The sequence below is a fragment of the Sphaeramia orbicularis genome, chromosome 19, assembly GCF_902148855.1.
Source record: "Sphaeramia orbicularis chromosome 19, fSphaOr1.1, whole genome shotgun sequence".
Classification (NCBI taxonomy): Eukaryota; Metazoa; Chordata; class Actinopteri; order Kurtiformes; family Apogonidae; genus Sphaeramia; species Sphaeramia orbicularis.
The window spans coordinates 5,379,009-5,394,469 of NC_043975.1; the positions used below are offsets into that span (position 1 = coordinate 5,379,009).

At 36.3% G+C, this 15,461-nt stretch overlaps 1 protein-coding gene across 1 annotated transcript in view; it reads right to left on the reverse strand.

The window, feature by feature from the left end:
- The window catches only part of mta3 (metastasis associated 1 family, member 3), a 66,177-nt gene extending 54,831 nt beyond the window's left edge, over window positions 1-11,346 (reverse strand). Inside the window, exons 1-2 of the mRNA XM_030121549.1 lie at window positions 11,064-11,346; window positions 3,687-3,754 (exon numbers count right to left, since the gene is read on the reverse strand). Of these exons, the coding sequence (XP_029977409.1) occupies window positions 3,687-3,754; window positions 11,064-11,091 (96 nt within the window). The 5' untranslated portion in view covers window positions 11,092-11,346. The remainder of the gene's footprint in view (window positions 1-3,686; window positions 3,755-11,063) is intronic.
- Window positions 11,347-15,461: the final 4,115 nt, after the last annotated feature.

Below are 15,461 nucleotides of genomic sequence, written 5' to 3' on the forward strand. Positions count from 1 at the left end.
TCTTAATGCACACAGCAACTAGCATTAGCATCCACACATTAATAGCAGTGAGCTGCCATTGAAGGCGCTCAGGGACCAACTCTAGACCTTCATCAGGACCTTGGTCTAGGACACAGACTTGAATCGTTAATGCCTTTGTTGAAGATTAGAACCTGTGACTATCGGTATGTTTACATGCACACTTAACCATTTAATTGTTTTGTTGTCTTTGTCCTAGTCTACATACACAGGAGTGTAATCGATTCATTGTTGAAATCATGTCGTCTTTGCTACGATAGGTGGTGAATACGTTCTCTTTCAGCTTGTTAACCTACAGTCACAGAACAAAACAATAGCCAAAAGCAAGACACCAAATCGATGACTGTTCCTCAATATGAAGTTCGGGAGTATGGTCTTGGTCAGAATGGTCCCAGAGAACGTACTTCCTAAGGACAGAAGTCTCTCTGTAATTGGAACTGCTGGTACTTGTGAACTTTCCTCCCTGTCTCTGCTGTATTTCCACTATCAGCTCCCTAATGCATTTCCCTCAAATCACCACAATGTCACTCGGTTTGATTTCAATATATTTGTACCAGTACGTACATGTCATTTATATTTTTTATACGTTTTGTATATTTTTCAAAACTGGAATACATTTAGTTGAATCCCATATTATGATAATTATGACGTACAGTCGCAGAAAAAATTATTCGACCACCCTTGTTTTCTTCAATTTCTTGTTCATTTTAATGCCTGGTACAACTAAAGGTACATTTGTTTGGACAAATACAATGAAAACAACAAAAATACCTCATAAGAGTTTAATTTCAGAGATAATATCTACCCATTTTCCATGTTTTCTTGATAATAACCAAAATCACTTCAGTTCTTACATCAATATCTATGGCACTGTACTGACAAAAACAGTGCTTTTAGACATTCCATGTTTTCTTTTCTGTCTGTTTTAGTCACATGTTACACACAAGAGTTAGTACTATATTGCAAAACCGTTGTTTCTGATGACTTTTGATGGTCTAATAATATGTTCCTTGACTGTATTTCTTGCTATCCTGCCTCTCACTCGTGTTCTAACATACATATATATCTTATATCATACATATATCACATCATCTAGTGACGTCATCTACTCAATTAAACATTTTCTGAATTAAGTTTTCACAGAAGCAGCCGTAGAATTTGAAAGTAGCACAAAGTGCACCTTGAAATATTCTGCCAGCCAAGTCTACATGAGTCACCAACCAGTGCATCCTTGGTTTAAGCCAAGATCGCGAGAACGGAAGAACAGACAAGAACACGTATTCAGGTAAGCTGGCACAACAGTGGGCCACGCTGCAATTTTTACATATCGCATACTTTTTGTGCAGATGAGATGCATGATGTTCAATTTTCAGGCCAGGATTTGGGTCAGAACACCTGGTCCTGATCCTTATATGTACTTTTAAAGCCCAGTTTTAGTCGTACTAACGCAATAATTTGTTTGGTTTTTTTTTAATCATCATGTAAACCCACTGACTCTCTGTCTGCCAGGGTTCTATGGATCTACACAAGTGCAGTCACAAGTTAGACTTTAGGATAGCAAAGTACAACAATGGGAGAGTACCCCACCCTAGGGTGTCTGCTAGACCCAACTCGCACATCTGTTTAACAAAACAAGACTCAACAGCTGTAAATGGGTGAAGTAACAGGGGCTCTGGAGTGACTTGGCTTCTCATGCGAATTAAGGTGTGATTCCAACAAAAGGCCCTTCCTGTCGCTTGTTAATTAATGTAAAACAGGCTCTTACAGGAGGCAGACATCTTGGCATCTACAGCCATAAAAAAAAAACAATTCACAGCTACTCAGTAGAAGGTGAAATAAAACTGAGATTATCCACTTCCACGCTTTCATCATGGTGCGAAAACCTCAGGAGAAAAAGATGTGTATGACATATGCATTCTGTGTAAGAAAGTACTGTAATTATGGTGTAAAAAGTGATTCATAAAAATGTAAAAATGTGTAATACTTCTACTTTTGTCTAATAAACAAGGTCTGACTATGAAACTTGTCAAATGAACTTATATTTTTCTTTTCCATATCCTATATTGATGTTATATTTTGGTCTGCAGCTAATTGAAAATGAAAAATTTCCAAGAAAAGCAACCAAATATAAGTATATCAATAAATATAAATACATTTTATTTGAGGAGTATTTATATCTCATTGTATGTGGTCATTTATATCAACTAAATGGTGTTGCTCTGATCTTAAAGCATTCTTTTGCTTTTACTGGAATTATATTTATTTAGAACAGTTTTTATTTATTTTATTGAATCTGTTTTGTTTTTTTAATAATTTATTTTTATCTCAAAATTTTACTGTATATGGAATAAACAAATAAGCAAAAACAAAAAGCAGATAAAGCATCTAGGTTTAACCTTTAGACAAATAAAACAGACAGGTTCAGGATGAATTAGGCAAAAAAAAAAAAAAAGTCTAAATAAGCATATATAAGTTAAATTATATGGGTTTGAGGATTTCTTTAACATACACATTCCATTTTTCCCAATATTTTTTACATTTGTCAGTAGTGAGCCTTACTGAGAAGGTCAGCCTTTCCATGTCATAAGTTTCATTCACAACATGTGTCCATTCCATAAGTATCGGGGGATCTTCCCACATCCATTTTCGAGTTATGGCTTTTTTTTGCCCCTGCTAATAATATTAACAAAAGATATCGGTCCAATTTCCTCATCTTGTGTGGTAGGTTACCCAAGTAATTCACGATAAAATCAAATGCTAAGTCCAAACCATATTGAATCTGTTTTTACTGTGCTCTTACTCTTTTATTGTTGCCGTGTTTGATCGAAAAGCGCTATATAACTAAAATTTATTATAAAAATTTATCATAACTGTCTTGACAAAAACCTTCTGTGTGAACATGTGAAATTATCTAGATCAGAAATAAGATTGTGGTCATATTGCACAGCCCCGGGGTCTCAGCACACCCAGGGAATATAGACAAAATAACAGCAACACACACACAACATTTCATCACCATAACTGACCAGCACCACAAGCCCCTGCTGCAAAATGGTCATCAACTTTAATTTAATTGTTTTATTTCAGCCTCTAACTTTCATAAAGCCTGTGTTTGTTGCAGGATCGTTGTACTGCATTGCATCACACTTTTGTCCAGCTCGTTTTTAACAATTAGGAATTCAAAGATTGAACCTTTTCTAAGTTCTGATGGTTACTTTAAGGCAGACTCCAATGTTTTCTTAGTCATAATGTTCCAATAAAGACATATTTGTTTGAGAATCTTTGTATAAATGCAAGTTTATCACAAGTAACCGTTTCTGATAAGTCAAATCTGACTTCTTCCTGCTCAAACGTGACAGAAAAATAGCTTAGAACTGGTTGATTTACAATCTTCCAACTCTTCCTTGGCTCAAGATAATCCTTATGTGTTTTTTTTATGTAATTTACAGATATGTTCTTTACAAAAGCTTCCTCTGCCTACAGGTGCACACTCCCACAGGTGTGGCCCTTTCCTGTGTCGGTTGAACATCTCAACAGGACAAAAACTCAAATTAAGCTCCTCTAAAGACAAAATGCAAATACATACATTGTTTAGAAGGGGGGTGGGACAGAAGAATCCAAGCAATTCACCCTAAGGCAGAGGACGCACAAACAAAACACCTCCATACCTTATTGAGTTCTTCTATCCGGCGGATCAGGTAAGGGTTACTGGAGGAGTTCTCGAAGAATACATAATCTGCAACAGAAAACACACAATGATCACTGTGAAGGCTTAGAGGTAACCCAAATATGTGATATAAAATATCAATTTTAGCCAAATCAAGTCATGAAAATGTAATTCAAGGAGGGTGAACTGAGAAATTTACTGCATTATTTTCCTTCAAATGTGACACATTCCCATTGAAACCTAATTTTCCACTGCGACAAGTAGTGTCGAGTTATCTAAGAAAGTTGGGACGGAAAATGAGCATTCATTAATCAGCAATCGTCTTTTCCTTTGGGGGAAACTTAGATGAATTTAAGCGGCGCAAGGAAGACTATTACTGCAGTTACCACAGTCTTCTGACTTTGCAAATGACAGACAACAGAAGAATAGGATTAGGATACGACAAAGTCATACCAGCCAAGTCTCGTCTTCACATTCTAATAAATAGATATCAGCAGAAAATCGCCTTCTCCACCTGCACCTGAGCAGAATGCACAGTAACTTTCTGCCTACTGCAAATGAAATGCTGCATTTTAACAAACCAAAAGGTGAATCTTCCCGGGCTGTCAAGGTGCAGCATTCATTAAAGTTAGGATGCAGAAATACCGCCTAAATTTGACAGGTGAACTCATACATGCTGCTCAGTAGTTTAAGTGTTGATGAATAATTTAGCAGATAATTCTTAACTACTTCCCACATGTTTGACAGTAAATGCTATTTAACATAAAGGAGGGGCTGTGATGTTAGTGTGAATTAGTTCACATCTGTAGTATGCAAAACTTTAGGTTTTCCTTTCACTGTTTTTAACCCATAACACACCCAAACAGCTGCCACAAACCAAGAGCATCGACTAATATGAAATGTTTAATAAGTTGTGATCCACTAATCCAATCAATACATTAGGGCTGCTCGATTATAAAAAAAAAAAATAATAATTACGATTATTTTAGCAATAATTGAAATCACGATTATTAAAAACGATTATTTGTTAACCTTAAAGTTGTTTATTTTTTTCTTGCAAAACAATGTAAAATATACTCTTTAAACATAAATAAAGCTTTTAACCACTAAAACAAAGTATGTTCACTTTTGTACGAAACAAAAAAATCTTTGAATGCAAATAAGTGTACTGTAAATTCAAGTATGTTTCCTTTTGTAAATAAATAGTGCACTGGAATTAAACTGCTATAGACTTGCCATAGAACTGGAGCAATTTAAAAAAAAAAAAACGCTCACGTAAAGTGCAAATTATAAATTCAAGTATGTTCAATGTAGTATGAAACATAGTAAATTCAGTGGCGTGCCGTGAGGTTTCAGTTCAGGCCTTCTGTATACATCACCCATCTAGAAGACGTACGTTAGGGTTATACGGGTTAGGGTTAGGTTAATACGGGAGTTGCAGCGTAAAGAGATTCGGAAACTGAAGATTGCATTGCGGACGAAGTTGTAGACGGAGTTGTTTTTATGTGTTTTAGTTTTTCATAAGATTACGATAAAGGTGGTGGTGGTTAAACTTTAGATGGTTACAAAGGTTTGTTGTGTTAGCGGTCGGTGCGGACACAACTACGAAACACTTTTTGCACGTGATGTGTTTTTGCTCTTCGTCTTCTTCATCAAACCCAAAGTGATTCCATACAATTGAATTTGACTTGCCTTTTTTGTTTACCAAGCACTTCTGCTGTGATTCTCCTGCCATTTTTCCAGACCATTAGGTCCAACTTTCCTGGTGGGGTGGACCTGCCGGCTAGCTGGCAGCAGTAGCTTAGAGGGGGGCGGGGCAGAGCAGCTCATGGTAGCTTGCGTGCGCGTGAATTAAAACGACTCAAAATTAATAATCGTTTTTTCTCGATTACATAATTTTTGTAATCGTTGCGTGTAATAATCGAAATCGTAATTGAATTTTGATTAATTGCACAGCCCTACAATACATGTAAATAATTGGTGTAAAATGAAATTTGTAATCTTTTCACAGTCATCAGATATGACCCATTTGGATGTTCAGAGGCTCTGTAGTTACCATGGAAACACCTTCATCTTCTACAACATTGAATCACCAGTAAAAACCCATGGAGTTGGATCAATGACAGCGGATGAACACATTCGTTTTAGGGCGTTTTCACACTGGGTATCCGGATTCGTGCTGTACCTGGATATGCTCACACCTTTGCGACAGATGTTGCGTTCACAAGCACGTACCACAGCCTGTGCCCGAGTATGAGTGGGTGTTACAGGGCTGAAACAGTAGGTGGCGGTGTGGAAGGAATTCTGTCGCTATCCAACAAGCATGGAAGTCAGAAGAAGATAAACCCCTGCGTCATCAGCCGAGCAACTGTTCTGTTCAGTTGTCTAGACCGGCAATACTTATCTATCTGTTAGCCTGTTTGAGGCAAAGTAAAGAGCGACCTTCATTGTCCCTGATATATAACCGACTGGTTCGGTCAGTAAGGGTAGCCCGTGCCGCTCGGATCTAAGGCTTATTCAGGAGACAACAGGAGCGCCGTCTATGGTCTCGTGGCGATTATGTCACGTTCATTCTCAGGCACAGATCGCTTTCACACTACAATGTACTGTACTAGAGTCCACGCAGTCAGTACGAGGCATGTAACTATATGAAAATTTCGTATCATGGTTATTGTGACCAAAATTATCAGTTATCATTATTATCGCAGTATTTATACTTACACACACACTGAAATAATGTAACCAAGTTCTATCTTGAAAAAAAAAAAAGATAATAATAAAATAAAATAATAGGGACAATGTACTTTTTGTTGGCAGAAACATTCAAATATTAACATGTAAACATCAAACATACAAATGTGCATTAAAGATGACACCTTATGGCCATTGTTTGACCATTTTCCAGATCAAGTTTGAGTTGTTTGTTTCTTTTTGATAGATAGATAGATAGATAGATAGATAGATAGATAGATAGATAGATAGATAGATAGATAGATAGATAGATAGATAGATAGATAGATAGATAGATAGATAGATAGATAGATAGATAGATAGATAGATAGATAGATAGATGAAAACAAACTTAGTAAAAATGTTTACTATAAGCAACAAATGAACAAAATACATAACAAATTGGACAAAAATGCACAAACATAAGCAGCAAAATCAATGAAAATGAACAAAAAATGAGATAAAATGAATGAAAACTGACCAAAACTGGCAAGAAAATGAATAAAAATAAATGTAAATAAGTAGCACAATGATCCAGGAAATGTGCAGTACTGTGACTTTTCAAAGTGCGGTAATCAAACACGGTTATCATGATAATTAGAATTTAAACGGTAATACTAACCGTCGGGAATTTTACTGCGGTTTATCGTTATACCGGTAATCGTTACATCCCTAGTCAGTACCCAGGACTACCTTCTCAGCTAGACTCAGGTACGGTACAGGCGTATGGAGCATTTGCATTCACACTGAAAAAATAAGCAGACCCTGGGGTCCAATGGACTCTGATATGCAGTGTGAAAATGCCCTTACATTCAGTTAATGATATATTTTGTTGAAAAAGTCACTTTTTCTTCAGTTTTTTCCATTCTCAATATAATAACCCTCAACTTTAACCTGAGCTTTTATGAACATCTGCATGATCAGTGAATTAAATAAAGGAATATACATGATTTTCACAGAAAAAAGCAAAACACAGAGGATAACATTATGATAAATGGTGATAAATTACTTCAAGAAAGGTTAAAGACAGAGGAAAAGCCATTTGAGAACTGCCACAAAAATAACACTGGGTTAATATATGAGCACAGAAAACAATGAAAGAGCTGTTATCAAATGGACTTAAATCACCAGTGTGGGTACAATAAAGCTTCAGGTCTTGTAGTGAAGCTGCAGACTGAAACAGACTGAACCACCCTCACCTCACACTCCCCTATGACGCAGAACCGGGTCAGTTTCCAGTTTTTCCACTCTAGTCCATTGTAGGAGCTTAAACCGGTTTGATTTATCTAAACCTGTTGAACTTAAATTTTGACATGTGTCTAATTAAAAAGCAGTGCCAAATCCAACCTGCTCTGAATTAGTAATAAGCAATGGTGACAACCTGATGAACTTAATGTTCAATTTGTTCTAAACAGATTAACAAAGCAATGAGTGAAAAGTATAAAGTCGAACCAAGGCTGACTACAAAATCATCATAAAGGGAGGGGAAAATGAGCACATTTTGTTTTGATGATAAGAGACAGAAGTCAGATGGCTAAAAAGCAAAAAACACACATAGACGAGGTAAAAGATAAGCAGAAGAAAACTCAGGGCAAAACTGATAACGCTGCTGCTTTAGTCCCGTTCCCAACTTATGTCCAAACTTTATCAGAGCCGTGCAAGCAGCAGAGATGAGGTTACTCTTCTCATTATTTCATGTTTACTGGCAGCTATCAAATCACAGTAGAGCTGCATTATCGAACATCTGCTGGGTGGAAGTGCAGTCCTAGTGGTATAATTCAGAATACCAATTTAGTTCAGCGTTTTGATTCCAAGTCAGTTTGCTCAGTTTTACACCACTTCACCCCTACTGTGGTAGCAGCAAAAAGAAAAAAATTTACTAAATCCCAGTTTAATTTCTATCTTCTAGGGGATAATAACTCTGATTTACACTGCAATAATGTAAGTGAAAGACCTGCATTTTAACCCTAGATGCCACCTGCTATAAAATGGAAAAAAGGAGGAGTTATCATCCATTTTGAGCATAAAGTAGAAACACGATGGCAAAACATGGTAGAGACAAACACCTTCAGTGCATACAAACAACTTGTTCTCCTCTAACAATGACATAGCTAGAAATATTACATTCCATTTCTGTGATTTGACCCCCCTAAATCTTACACACTGAACCTATAGGCATAATAGAAGTCATATTGATCCCAAATCATCACAGTGCAGATATTAGATATTAAGTTTGGTGCATGCAGCAGAACAGAAAATAAAAAAATAACCAAATTTCACAAGCTGGAGCACCAGTAAAAAAATAAAAATAAAAAAAAATAAAAACTTCAACATGAAACCACTAGCAACCAGTCAGTTTCTTTCAAGAAAACATTGAAAATAACCTGAATGTAACACATTTCAACACTCCTCCTAAAGCCAACGTTTTAAGTTACAACTCATTTCAAGTTGTATTTTATGACATAAGAGACAGCTTTCAGTTTTATAGCTGGTCATGGCCTATTACCTTTGTTCTATCTTTTGTAAAATCAGCCCTATATAAAAACACGACCTATGTATGAGTTTCTGATTCACTGTTTACATTTTTCAGCTTACAGACTTTGCCAACCACCTCAGGGGCCTTTTAACATTAGGTGGAACAAACTGTAGCTTGTACGAGTCTGTTAAAAATACAGTGAATAAAAAGAAACAGCCTTCTGCACTTGGGTTCTTCTGGGGTTCTTTTTACCTTCATCGTACTGAATCTTGACTTCTGTGCAACATTAAACCACTAGTAATACAGTGTTCACAAAGTTCACTGCTTCTATTAGCGTGTATCTTTTGTTATTCCAAAATAAGTCCTGTTTTTTATGGCTGTTTATAGATCGACTTTTATAGATGCGTTGTGAACAGCACAACACAGGAAGTAAGTGATTGGTATTACATGTAGCATTACTATGAAAGGGTTTGCTCTTAGTTTTCAGAAAAGTGGTGCCTTTTACGACGTAGATTTTCCCTAGGTTTGTGTAAAACTTGCATTTTTAATTATTCAATCAAAAATTTATGATTTAACATAATTCTGCAGCATTTCTACCTGTGAATGCAGCATGTTTACTCACTAGCCCCAGACCTTGGAGTTTTTCTGTACACGACACGTATCAGTAAACAAAAGGGTCTAGAATCCAAACTTTTCTGATTCTTGTCTTTACTTAAAACTTAAATTGATACACACAAAAGATGAATTCCTTAATCAAATTACAAAATAGTCAAAAAACTGTGATGCTCCTGGACTCAAGGCTTCCGCTTCCCCTTCATTTCCTTTTTATAAGCTCAGCAGCCAATAGGACTGTATCACATAATGATGTTAAGACTGACACTATTATAACTCCAATATTCATATAATAAACATAAAACAATAGTAAGATATCAAATCCAAATAAAAATATGAATTATTAACGGAAACACAAAAAATGTCTCTAACACTACCATCATACCAGTTTACAGGATTTTGGAAATGCATGCAAAAAATAAAAAAAACCTTGCAAAGGGGCAGTGAACGCATCATCATCATCATCAGAGAAAAGTCATTTTGGATAATTTTCTAGCTCTCCACATTGATTTTACATGAGTTTGGCAAAATGGTTTGCCTTACAATACTATGGAAAACCCTGAATAAGAGGTTTGTTTTCAGACTGACGAACCTGAATGCACCTTTAGGAGTTGGAAGTTTGCAAAGGGCATTTAAAGGCAGCATGAGAGCTGTACCAGAGGTGTCCATATGTTCAGCATCAAACACACACAGTGAAACCAAACCAATACACTAATGATACACACTATTGGGTAAAGATAGTAAATGTTTGTGCTGCAGGGCCGGTATACATGAGATCGAGGCTGATTTGCAGTCTTCACAGAGGATTGCAGTTCACGTATGTGTGAACAGAGGGTGTTAGGTTTAATCCTCCCGACGCAACGACGCCATGAAAAGAGACAATAATTTGATGGTGAATTCCTGTAGACTGCTAAAGAGCTAGCTAGCTTTGGAAGCCAATTTGTTAATTAGGTGACCTTATGGTTTTTGTATATGGACTGTGCTGTTGTACCCGGCATTTAATGTTACCAGGATTATAAGATGCATTCTTGAAATAGAGTAAATCAAGCACCGACGCTGCAATAATGGTAATGAGTGGAGCCACCGCTGGTGCTAACGTTAGCTAAATAAGGACTCGTACTAATGGCTGCATGCCAGAGGAGGCAAATACAAAGGCAGCCTCAGACAGCCCGTGGTAACATTTTAACAGCCTTTCAACACATGTCTGGTCGAAAAAGTCCCACTGTGCATCACTGCCCGAACACCTGGTCCAAGGATCAGAAAGGCAAAGCCCAACAAGGGTGCCGACTATTGAAAAATGTTTACATTGTGAGCTAGCCGTTTAGCAACCTGGCGGCTAGCTGCTGTGGCCACGACAGTCGCGAGGCCTGACCCATTTTGAAGCCCAAATATTTAGAAATTCTCACCTTCTTACTCCAACTCATCGCGGCTCAGCTATCGTACCGCAGCTGTATCTCTCGACTAAACACAAACGGGCGGAAATATCGCCACAAAACGGCGACATAAAGCAAAAGTGGAGAGGTTTCTGTTTGATAAAAAGATCCACATTGACATACATACCTCCGACCCGGTACATGTTGGCCGCCATTTCTGCCCTCCCGGAGTGTAAAACATAAACTAAGAAAAATAGAATAAATTAATAAAAACAATAAAAGTCAGCTCTGTAAAAAGGTAAAAGGTGCGATAAGTTATGATCGTCGAGACTCCGGATGTGAAGCTAGTCGGGAGATTTTTGCAAATTCGACCCCCCTCCTCCTCCGAGGATCCACGGTACCCTTTACAATACAGTGAACTCACAGCAGCCAAAAGAGTCCGATCAGCCCGAAAACCACCGCCGTGACGTAGAGGCCGCGCACGCGTAGAGGCGCGCACTACACCTCTGGACGGTCATACCTGGAACATGAACGCAACACCTGCAGCAGGAACGCACAACACAAATACTAGCGACACTTTGGAGTCATTTACCCTTAACCCATAAAGAGCCAGAGTTACTGCTGTGGTAGTGTCTCCAGATTTCATCTTTTTTAAGTGATTTATCATCATTTATTATATTATCATCCTCTATGTTTTGCCTTTTTTCAGTGAAAATTCTGTATTTTCCTGTATTTAATTTACTGATCATGTAGATATTCATAAATGCTCTGATTAAATTTGAGGGTTTTATATCAGAAACAGAGAAAACTGAAGAAAAAGTGACTTTTTCAGCAAAATTATCAGTAACTGAATGTAAAAATAAGTGTGTCCATCCACTGTCATTGATCCAATTCCATGAAACCCATGGAGTGGTTTCTGGTGAATCAATGTTATAGAAGATGACGGTGTTTCCACGGTAACTACGAAGCCTCTGAATGTCCAAATGGGTCATATCTGATGACCATGAAAAGACAACAAACTGTATTTTACATCAATTATTTACATGTATTGATAGGATTAATGGATCAACAGATATTAACCCATAAAGAGCCAGTGTTACTTTTGTGGTAGTGTCTCTAGATTTCATCTTTTTTGAGTGATTTATCATCATTTATTATAATATTATCCTCTGTATTTTGCCTTTTTTCAGTGAAAATCATGTATTTTCCTGTATTTAATTTACTGATCATGTAGATGTTCATTAAAGCTATGATTAAATTTGAGGGTTTTATATCAGAAACAAAGAAAACTGAAGAAAAAGTGACTTTTTCAGCAAAGTTATCAATAACTGAATGTGAAACTAAGTGTGTCCATCCGCTGTCAATGATCCAACCCATGGAGTGGTTTCTGGTGAGTCAATGTTATAGAAGATGACAGTGTTTCCATGGTAACTACGGAGCCTCTGAACGTCCAAATGGATCATATCTGATGCCCATGAAAATATGACAAAACTGCATTTTACACCAATTATTTATGTGTATTGACAGAATTAGCAGATCAACAGATATTAACCCATAAAGACCCAATGCTACTTTTGTGGTAGTGCCCAAATAAATTTCTCTCTAGATTTCATCTTTTTTAAGTGATTTATCACCATTTTTTTTTTTTTATAATATTATCTTCTGTGTTTTGCCTTTTTTCAGGGAAAATCATGTATTTTCCTGTATTTAATTCACTGATCATGTAGATGTTCATTAAAGCTATGATTAAAGTTGAGGGTTATTAAATCAGAAACAGACAAAATTGAACAAAAAGTGACTTTTTCAGCAAAGTTATCAATAACTGAATGTAAAAATAAGTGTGTCCATCTACTGTCACTGATCCAACTCCATGTGTTTTACTTGTGAATCAATGTTGTAGAAGATATCAGTGTTTCCACAGTAACTACGGAGCCTCTGAACGTCCAAATGGGTCATATGTGATGACCATGAAAAGATGACAAACTGTATTTTACACCAATTATTTACATGTATCGATAGAATTAGTGGATCAGCAGCTATTAAACATTTTATATCAGTAGATGATTTTTGTTGTCAGTGGATATTTGGGTCTTTAAGCACTAAATAAACACGTTATTAATGTGGTATAAATTGATTTTTCTTAAATACAAATGCAGATATTTGCAAATTTTATGCTACAAAATGTATTTTCCTATCAGTATACTTTCATGATTTATTTCAGTAACACATTAATTCATAGATCACCACAACTTTATAATTAACTAGAAGCACTCGGAGAGCGCAGACCTCCGCCAAGGCTGATCAGTGGCCCCCCCCGTGGGCCCCCCCACGCCAAGGAGGTTATGTTTTTGCCAGGGTTTGTTTGTTTGTCTGTCTGTCTGTTTGTCTGTCCGTTAGTGTGCAACATAACTCAAAAAGTTATGGACAGATTTGGATGAAATTTTCTGGTCTGCGCCCCCTCTGTGGGCCCCCCCACCCCCGATCACCACCAAAATTTCATCATTTCTTCCTTATCCCATTTCCAACAAACCCTGAAAATTTCATCCAAATCTGTCCATAACTTTTTGAGTTATGTTGCACACTAACGGACAGACAAACAAACAAACCCTGGCAAAAACATAACCTCCTTGGCGGAGGTAAATATTCAGTGCATACATCAAACTCTGTCACATGTATTAGTACAGTATGTAATAAATCCTGCCAAATGCTATTTCGGAATGAGAATCAGAATATTTTTTAATTCCAGGGGAAACTGCTGTGTGATACAGTTGCTCACTGTACAATAACTTACCTTTAATGTTTAAACTCTGGTCATAAACCTAATGTTACTGCATGTAAATATAATTTTTCGCCTTCATCATACTGAACATTACAGTTTATTTTGCACCTTCCAGTTGAATTATAAAGGTTTTTATCCTAATTTATTATGTATAATATGTTTACCCTTGCATTCTATTCTTTTATCTATCTATCTATCTATCTATCTATCTATCTATCTATCTATCTATCTATCTATCTATCTATCTATCTATCTATCTATCTATCTATCTATCTATCTATCTATCTATCTATCTATCTATCTATCTATCTATCTATCTATCTATCTATCTATCTATCTATCTATTCCACAATTTAATTATTTCCAGCTTCTCATTAAAAAGGTGCAGCATGTTACATAAATTAAAATAGCAAAATAAAATAGTCCAAACTGTAAAAGCAGACAGTACTAACAGTAGCATGGCAAAGGAGCAGCATGGCATTATTGCACCAGATTAGGTCAGATTAGTGTCTGTGTGTCTTTTGGGGGGTTTAAGAGTCACTGTTGCACAGATAAGACATCAGTTCTCAGTCCATATGTATGTGCTTGTTTGGGTTGTGTTTTATTTACAATAAAAACATACGTACTGTTGTAGCAGCAGTATGGGCAGTATGCACTGTGTTCAATACTAGTGCAATGAGATGTGGTGTTTACACTGTTGCTCATAAAGTTGGAATACTTTATTTTTCAGACACATTCCTCTATGTATTCTTATTTACACACATCAGTTATTGCCTTTGTACAATGATTACATACTGAGTCCCAGTTACACTTTATCTATCAAGAATAAATTACATTGTCTCTATCATTTCATGTAAAGAGGTAAAAATATTTTATTCCAACTTTATGGGCAACAGTGTATGTGTTAAATTAATCAAATATAAGCCATACACTTTATGTACAAAAGTATGTAGACACGATGAATTCAGGTGTTTCTTTTCTAACAGGGGTCTGGGATACAAAACTATAATGACAAATGTCAGAATATAGTTTTATATTGGGATAAATATCATATTGATTATTAATATTGATGTTTACATCTCAAATCATCATGAACAGGACATCTTACAGCTGTAGCCATGATATGTCCCAATACTTTTGTCCATATAGTTTATAAACATCAATATTTCTTGAAAGTTCAATGTGAGATTTTTCTTCCTCAGTGAGATGAAAGCAGATGGTTAGTTGTGGTAGAAAATTACTATTTACAGTCAGAGCACGAAACACGGTTTAGAAATTTAGAGGTATATGGTAAATGGACTGCACTTAGCATAATGCTTTTCTACACCTTCAGGGTGCTTAAAGCGCTTTACAAAGCCTCACAGTCACCCATTCACGCACACACTCAAACACCAATGTCGAGAAAATTTAAGTAAAAACCATCTCTGAGGCATTTTGGAAGCAAAGATAAGAATTTAAACCAAACAAAGCAATGCAATGATATTCATCCCAATATAAAACTATATTATAGGACATATTGCCATTACTGTTTTTTTTTTAATTTTTTTTTTTTATCTCAGACCCCTATTAGAAAAGAAACACCTGAATACTTTTGCATTCAGGTGTCCCAATACTTTTGTCCATATGGTGTATGACTGACTTAGACTAAAGAAATGTGAACTGAATTGCCATGACTTTGGCAATATAATAACAGAAATAGAACAGAAAACTGATAATAGTTCACTCAAGGTTTCACTAAATCCATTCATTATCATTAGTTTGTCATTTGTCATTGACTTATAATAAATATTGAGTAGACTGAAATAA